Below are 8,963 nucleotides of genomic sequence, written 5' to 3' on the forward strand. Positions count from 1 at the left end.
TTCCCCTATTTGCCTCTTCTGTCTAACTTTCAGCAGACTTGCCATCAATAGTACTTAAACTGACTGCATTGATATGCAGAATTTTGACTCTGAATGGAGGATGCCTATTTCAGATCCAGAAAAAAAAAATCAGACCATATTGTTTTACATTAGGGTACTGAGAACAGCTTTTTGTACAACTATTCATAATGAAAGAATGTGCTGAACTCTGCTGACCACTCAAGTGATGTAAATGATAAAAGCCCAGCTACAGCCATACAATGAGAAAATGCTAAGCCAGACACTGCCATTTATTTCAAGGAACAAAGATTCCCCACTACGTTTTTACAACAAAGAATGTAAAGCAGCCCTACAGGTGGGAAGAAAGTATTATCCTTCTATACTAATTACAGACAAATCCTGTAGTTTGGAATTGTGACATATAATGAAAAAATAGAGACTATTCAGAACAAAACAGTTAAAAAGCAATTAGGTGTAACATGTTCTTGCACTGTGAGAAGAAACCCTGGTTGCAAATCTAACCCATGGGAAATAATAATATCCTATCTAATTTTCAGTTCAGCTAGTTCTTAATGAAATCCATCTGCATCATTCCTGTATTTCAAGGGCAGCATCTTGAGCTCAGAATATTCTGGGAAGCTGAAATATCTCCATGCTTTTTCTACTGGAAACTCCTACAGCAAATGAACTTAACCACAGTCACAATGCTCATTCTTGTGTGAGTATCATACACTGGAGACTCAAGAGGATAAAAAGACCAGTTCTGAATCCTCACTTCCTTACCATTTCCAAGCCCAGCACACAATAATACGCACTGTTGAAACAGAGATCAATTGTGCGGCCTACCGGCCGAGGAGTTTCCCTCACGTGTATGCATTAGTTAGCTTACCACCTCTGTTTAATTACTCATCAACTGAAACCCTAAGCTCTTCCACGGACAGTATCATTCTCATTCATCCCAACCAGAAAGGGGGTGGTGGGAATAGAGAAACCCGGGTGGGGGAGAGGAAAAAGGAAGTGAGACTATTTATGGGTTCCTCCTGCACTTGGTAGGAGTTGGAGGTCGTAGGTGCTCTAGTCGGAAGGGTCAGGACTGAGGCGTCAGATATGGGAGAGGAAGGGGCCCACGACAGCAACAAGGCCTGAGGAAAGGGACCCCCGGCAGGGAAAATATGGACCGAGCAGGAGACAAGCCGGCTCCGCCGCGAAGGGAAAGGCGAGCGGATGAGTGGAAACCCCATTTGTGACGGAGAGAAACCCTCTGCGGGGTCTACCGGTGGGAGAGGGAGCGTGCGAACGGGGGATCGGAGTCGAGGTGGGCGAAGGAGAGCAGCAGGGCGCCGCCGGACAGAGAGACCCGGCGGAGCTTTGCGAGGAGGATAAAGGGGCAGCTGGCCTCTCCACCCCAAGCTCTGCTCTCGTTCTTGACCAACGGCTGTAACGGCCGCCGGCTTGGCCGGAGCACGTGGGACTGGCCGAGGCCCTCAATAACGCGGAGAGCGGCTGCCGGTGACAGGCAAGGCCGGGAGCGGAACCTCGTGCGCGTTGGGGCTAGAAGAGAGGACGGGGAAACGGAGCCACGCGAATGCGCGAGTCACCTCGGCTTGTTTGCGGACGACGTTGTCCGGGCTGAGCAGGTTGCCGAGAAGGAGGTAGAACTGCTGCTGTTCCTGCTCCGCTGCCGCCGCCATGGCTGCCGAAGAGAGAGGGGCCAGCCGGGCGGGGAGGAGGGAGAAGGGGATGCCAGGCCGCGAACCGACCACAGGAAGGCGGAGCCGCCGCCGCCACCGCCGCGCTCTGGGAGCCTCTCCCCTCCCTCCTGGCCAGCCAAACCCCTCCTGCCGGCGCCGGAATGCCGCGCGTTCATTGGCTGCGGTCTGGCGGGGCAGTGCTAGGATTGGGCGGCCAAAGCAGGGGCTTTATGATTGGGCGGGAAGGCCCCATTGTGAGGTCACTTCCCTTCCTCTTCAGGTTACTCCAGCGCCTTTTCCTTGGGGCAGTGTCGGCGGGGGACGTGTTGGTATTGGGAGCGCCTCCACCGGAGGGGGTTGTGTTAGCCGCGCTCCCGGTGGCGGGAAAAACGCGGGCTGGGAAGGGAGCTGCGCGGCGCTTAGAGGGAGCGCTGGGGCAGAGCGGGAGCCGCCCCTGTGGGTGAACCTACGTGGAGCCGCGAAGGTTTCCTGGAGCAGCTAGGGTGCCCTTTCGCTACTTCCCTCTCGGGACCAGCCCTTGGTAAAGCGTGGCTCGGCCTGCTTTGCGCTCATCCTTTGAAAGGGATGAAGGGTTAGGCGCCTCTTTGCTGCGGGAATCCTGTGCCAAGGCCGGTCTTTCCCAATCTGAGCGTCCCAGCTGGGTTGAGCGACCCCCGTCAGGCGAAACACGCGTCGCCTGATCCTCGCCAGTTTTTATCTCAACACATCCGGATGACCACAAGTCGGGGACTGAAATTCCCTGGAGTATTTCTCATTGATTTAGATGGATACCTGTATTGTACTTGAAAGTAGAAATATATACAGTAAAATATTTTAGCACCTGCCTCGTGACTGAGGCTGCGTGTATGTGTAGGAGTACAACTACTGGTCATATTCCATAATTCTCTCCCGATAGTTACAGGTATCTGGCATGGCACAGCAAACAATGAACTGAAAGTAATGTTATGTAGCAATTATAACCAGCTATATTAGGGACATGGTTGAGGTTTGTAACCATGTTTAAAATAAGGTACCTAATTTTTAAGAAATCAAGTTTTGGAAACAGGTTGTGTTAATGAAACTTGTTTCCAATACTGTGCAGTATTGTCATGAGTGCCGTTGAGCTGAAGTCATCAGCGCAATGGCACACATGACAATAGCAAGGAAACAGGGGAAGGGGCTCAAGATAAGTAGCCATCAACCCATAACGACTAACGGTCAAGAAACAATAGCTAAACGGATCACGGAACACACCCAAGCCATCAGCGCTAATACAACGGAGATCGCCCAGCTGAAAGCAATCACCGGAGGAATAGAGAAACCGATGATGGGCGATCCCGGAACGCCAGCGGGGCCTCGCAACCCCTCACCCACCGGCAGGGCAACGTATTGGACAAAGGGGGGTGACGTGACCGCGAGTGAGGGGGCGCTGACCGGCACGGGGTATTTAAACCCCGCACCGGCGCGCTCCTGTCACTCTCAGCTTTTTCCCCGATGCTGTACCTACGCTGTGAATAAACCAGAGCCTGTTCCACCGAGTCAGTGTCTGAGCATTATTCAGGGGTAGGCAGCGCATGACATAAAGCTGAGAGTCATAAACTCAGCCTCGCCGAGCCCCACCGGACGACAACGAGCCGCGGGAGGAATAGACGGCGAGAAGACCAGAAAGATGAAGCCGGAGCGACGCGGACAAGGAGGGCGAGCCGCACGGCAAGAAACGGAGGACCGACCGAGGCCAGAGGCACCGCGGACTCCCGGAGCCATGGACGCCCACCCGACCCGAGCCTCAGCTCCAACCCCAAGGGGAGATGGCGACGGAGGCAACCCGGAGCAACATACCTTCCGAAACCGGCGGAGGACCCCGCCCCACATTGCACCCCAGCAACGGGCGTGGAGCGACAGCCCAACGGTGGTCAGCACGGAGGAGGACGACGGAAACACCCAGCAGACGGCGGAGGAAGCGGACCAACGGCAGAGGGAGGCTGAACCCCACCGGCAACCCAACCCCGCCGACACACCGACGGAACCGGCCCCAGCGGCGGCGCGGACCGTGGACGAGGAAGCACGAGCTGAACTCGCGGCAATGCGGGCCCAACTGGAGGAACTCCGGACCATGCTTCAGTCGCTCATGCCCCCCGCGCCGCCCAACGACGTCCCCGCACAGGCCCACACCCCAAGCAAAGCACCGAACCCCCACGGGCCAGCTGAAGGTCAGCAGACGGCCCAGGTGGACGACACCACAGGCCGGGAAGCGAGAGGAAGGGCCGCGCAAAACGCCCGGGCCCCAAAGGACTTCCCCATCTTCTTTGATGGGAACCCCACGAAACTGTCGTTTTTTATAACGAACGCCAGGGAGTTCATGGGGAGGCACGGACACTCCTACGACTCTGAAGCGGACAAGATCGCCGCCGTGGCGATCAAATTACAAGACAGGGCGGCGGACTGGTACGTCCAACTGTACGAGTCCAGCTCCCCCGCCCTCGCCAACTTCCCCGCCTTCATCAATGAGATGAAAAACTACTTCGAAGACCCCCTAGCCAAAGTGAGGGCGAAAAGCGCACTCCAAAGACTTAAACAGGGCACACGCACTGTCCCAGACTACGCCCTGGAGTTCAAAGCCCTCGCGGGGAAGGTCAGCGACTGGTCCGAGACCACCCTGCTGGAAATGTTCAAAAGGGGGCTCAACCGCGACGTACTGCAATGGGCCCTCTACCGCGACGACCCAGAAATGCTGCACGGGTGGATCCACCTCGCGGGGAAAGCCGAACACGCGCACCGCACCTTCCTCATGACAACCATGGAAGACACAAACTATACCTGCAAAAAGGTACCCGCACCACACGTGGGGACGGCCGGCCCCATATACCCAAAGAAGAAATTCAATCGGGAGCCCTGCGGGAAGTGTGGCAAACTAGGGCACAAGACGGCGGATTGCTTCGCCAACCGACCGCCGACCAGTGCGCCTAAACCCACCCCGAAAATTAGCCCCAAACCACCTAACCCGGGGCCGCCCCCTCACCGCCGAATGACCGTGGCCACAGCGACACCAGAGGAAGGCTGGGACGCCTACTGGGGGGAAGAGGACAACGTAGACCCCGACCAGCCGGCGGGAAAAGCTCCCTGCCTGCCCTGAAACGCGTTGCGAGGCAGGCGGTGGGACAGCAGCGCGGACCACCTCGACGGAACGGCGAAAGCCCCGTAATAATGGCGGCAATTAAACTCTCTACCGGCAACGGAGCCACCACGGCCGCGGCACTAGTGGACTCGGGGTGTTCAAAAAACCTCATCCACCCCGACCTAGTCGCCAAACTCGACCTCCGCTGCTTCCCCCTCCCCACGCCGCTGGCATTCCACCAGCTGGACGGCTCTACAGCGGGAGGGAAACCAGCTACGCTGCAAACCGAGCCGGTCACCCTGCAAATGGGCGCTCACACCGAACGCACATCGTTCGTCGTCACTCACATCGGACGGCCCATTGCAGTCCTGGGGATGCCATGGCTCGCGACAAACAACCCGCGCATCAACTGGGAGACCCGCACCTTCACATTCGGCGACGGCGAGTATCGGGCACCAGTTCCAGCGGGCAGAACCAACCCCACTGTGGGACGAGCGGAGGCGACTACACAGGACAACGCCGCTACCATAGCAGACCTACCGGAACAATACGCCGACTTCTCCGAGGTCTTCGGAGAGGCGGAAGCTGACCAACTACCCCCCCACCGCAAGACGGATTGCCGGATCGACCTGCTGCCCGACGTCCCCTTACCTAGACCAAAGATCTACTCGATGACCCCGAAGGAGATGGCAACCCTCCGGGAGTTCATCGATAAAAACCTAGACAGGGGATTCATAGAGCCAGCATGCTCACCGGTCGGAGCCCCCGTCTTATTCCGGGAGAAGAAAGACGGCACCCTACGGCTCTGCACCGACTACCGGGGCCTAAACGCGGCTTCCCTGTCCAACAAATACCCCTTACCCCTGGTGAAGGACATGCTCGCCCACCTGTCCACGGGCAAAGTCTTTTCCAAATTGGACCTTCGCAAGGCGTACTATCGCATCCGAATCAGGGAGGGGGACGAATGGAAGACTGCGTTCAACTGCCCCCTAGGCGCCTTCCAGTACAAAGTGCTGCCGTTCGGACTTGCGGGGGCCCCTGGGGTGTTTATGCAGCTCATCAATGAGGTACTGCATGAACACCTGTTCAAAGGGGTCCTTGTCTACATCGACGACGTCCTTATCTACACAAAAACGCACGAGGAACATGTGACCCTAGTCAGGCAAGTCCTCGACAAGCTCAGAAGGGCGCAGCTCTACGCCAAGCCTACAAAGTGCGAATTTCATAAAGCGCGCCTAGACTACCTGGGGTACCGAATCTCCGGGGACGGCATTGAAATGGACCCCGCAAAAGTCGAGGCGGTGCTAAACTGGGAGCGCCCCCGCAACAGACGCCAACTCCAGAGCTTCCTCAGCTTCGCGAATTTTTACAGGTCCTTCGCCCGGGGGTTCGCAGAGATAGCCCTCCCCCTAACGGACCTCCTCAAAACCAAAGGGGTGGGGGACACCCGACGCGCCAAGAACCCGGGCACAGTGTTGAATTGGACTCCCGCGTGCCAGACTGCATTCAACAAGCTGAAAGCGCTGTTCACCACGGAGCCAATCCTCGCGCACCCGGACCCAGAACGGCCGTTCGTGGTCCAAGCCGACGCCTCAGACTTCTCCCTCGGGGCCATCCTACTCCAAAAGGACCCCACGGGACTTCTGAAACCATGCGCCTACCTGTCAAGGAAGTTTTCCGAGACAGAAAGGCGATGGCACGTCTGGGAGAAAGAAGCCTTCACGGTAAAATCGGCGCTAGAAACATGGCGACACCTACTCGAGGGAGCCACCCAACCATTTGAGGTCTGGACCGACCACCGGAACCTTGAGGCCCTACGAACGCCCAGACGCCTTAGCCCAAAACAGGTCCGATGGGCCCAATTCTTCAGCCGCTTTAATTTCCAGCTGAAGTTCTTGCCGGGCAAAAAGAACTTCCTGGCCGACGCCCTCTCCCGACTGCCCCAAGACGAAGAGCCCGCCCCAGACACCATTGGGACGGTCCTATCCGCCTCGCAACTGGGGATGGCCGTGACCACCCGAAGCGGCGCCCGGAGACAGCTCGACTCTACGGCGCAACCGACGGCGGGACAACTTGCGACCAGACGAAACCAACTGCAACTACCAGGGGGAATACGCACGGACATCGCCGTCGCCCTCAAAACCGACCCCTGGTTCCTGGCAAACCCCGACAAGGTAACGATGGCACAGGACCTGGCATGGGGGGAAGGCAGAATCTATGTCCCGGACTCGCAACGCCAAGCGATCTTGCATAGGTCACACGACGCCAAACAAGCGGGACACTTTGGGTTCCTCAAGACCCTACACCTAACACGGCGTCAATTCTGGTGGCCCGCGCTCAGGCGAGACGTGAAAGCATACGTAGCGTCCTGCCCAACGTGCGCTAGGGCCAAACGGGCACCAGGCAAACCCGCGGGGCTATTACAACGGGTGGCAGAACCCTCCCGCCCATGGGAGGAAATCTCTATGGATTTTATAGTGGACCTCCCACCCAGCCAGAAGAAAACGGCCATTTGGGTGGTGAAGGATTACTTCTCAAAACAGGCCCACTTCATCCCCTGCACGTCGGTCCCGTCCGCACAACAACTAGCCAAACTCTTCCTCATCCACGTGTACAGGCTACACGGATGTCCCGCACGTGTGGTGACCGACAGGGGCACACAGTTCACCTCTAAATTCTGACGGGCCTTCCTAAAGCTGACGGGGACCCAACAGGCCCTATCCACTGCCTGGCACCCCCAGACGGACGGAGCCACAGAGGTCCTCAATGCCACCCTAGAGCAATTCATACGCTCATATACCAACTATCACCAAGACGACTGGGCTGAACTGCTCCCGTTCGCCGAAGTCGCATACAATAACGCCGTCCACACGAGCACGGGGAAAACTCCGTTCGAGGTAGTCTCGGGGCGCGACTTCGTCCCCATACCAGAGCTACCTCAACCCCCGGAACCCCAGGTGGACGCTAGCGATTGGGGACGGAAGATCGCGGAATCATGGCCAATAATGACGGCGGCGCTGAAGGATGCACAGGCAGCCTACAAAGAGCAGGCCGACAAGCACCGGCGCCAACAACCGACGTTCCAGGCGGGGGATATGGTCTACCTATCCACCAAATTCCTAAAGTCCCCCCAACCCTCGAAAAAACTGGGGCCTAAGTACATCGGGCCGTTCCGAGTCACGCAAATAGTGAACCCGGTGGCAATACGCTTGGACCTGCCACACAACCTACGGAGACTCCACCCGGTGTTCCACACCAGCCTCCTGAAACCGGCAACCACCTCTCGATGGCACCCAAGCACGCCACAGCCCTCACCGGTGATGATCGACGGGCAACATCACTTCGACGTAAGGGACATACTCGACTCCCGCAAGCAACGAGGAACCCTACACTATTTGGTCAGGTGGAAACACTTCCCCCACCCGGAATGGGTGGCAGCGCACAACGTTAACGCGCCTGGCCTGACCCGGGCTTTTCACCGGGCATACCCCGACAAGCCAAAACCAAGGTTAGCAAGCCATCCCCTGCAAAACCCCTCCCCCACGCCCCCCACGCCTACCGTGCCCCAAGGGAAAGGGCCCCCCCAAGCCCGCGACTTGGGTGGACCTCCCCCCCCGGGACTCACTCCCCCCGCCCCGGGCCCACGAGGCAGTAACAAGCGTTCGCCAGCACCCTCCCCCCGCCCCGGGCCCACGGGGGAGTGGCATGCAAGTCAACAGGGCAACCTGGGGGCAACGCCCAGGAGCACAAATAACAAAGGCGACGCACTTTAAATAAAAAAGAAGGGCCTTACCTGGAGCTGATAAGCACCCGACCAGCCACGCCTCTCTCCTCGCCGAACTGAGCCAAACAAACAGGGTGTGGCCGGAGCATGCGCACGCCAGGGCGTGACCTGGGCATGCGTACTAGGACACACCCTGGGAAGGCACGTGGTAGAGGGAGGAGCAAAGGGAGGGGCGAAAACTACTCCGGCGGGAATTTCAAAAAAAAAAGTGCCGTTTGACAGCTCCACGGAAAAAAAAAAAAAAAAAACCCAGAAAACCGGGGGGGAGCACTATTCGGACAGGGGGCAGTATGTCATGAGTGCCGTTGAGCTGAAGTCATCAGCGCAATGGCACACATGACAATAGCAAGGAAACAGGGGAAGGGGCTCAAGA

General features: G+C 57.5%; 1 protein-coding gene across 1 annotated transcript in view; it reads right to left on the bottom strand.

Annotated features, from left to right (window-relative positions):
- Window positions 1–1,773, bottom strand: part of IPO5 (importin 5) — a 55,034-nt gene extending 53,261 nt beyond the window's left edge. Inside the window, exon 1 of the mRNA XM_063304831.1 lies at window positions 1,599–1,773. Coding sequence (XP_063160901.1) covers window positions 1,599–1,691 — 93 coding nt within the window. The 5' untranslated portion in view covers window positions 1,692–1,773. The remainder of the gene's footprint in view (window positions 1–1,598) is intronic.
- Window positions 1,774–8,963: the final 7,190 nt, after the last annotated feature.

The sequence above is a fragment of the Candoia aspera genome, chromosome 5 (genome assembly GCF_035149785.1).
Source record: "Candoia aspera isolate rCanAsp1 chromosome 5, rCanAsp1.hap2, whole genome shotgun sequence".
Lineage (NCBI taxonomy): Eukaryota > Metazoa > Chordata > Lepidosauria > Squamata > Boidae > Candoia > Candoia aspera.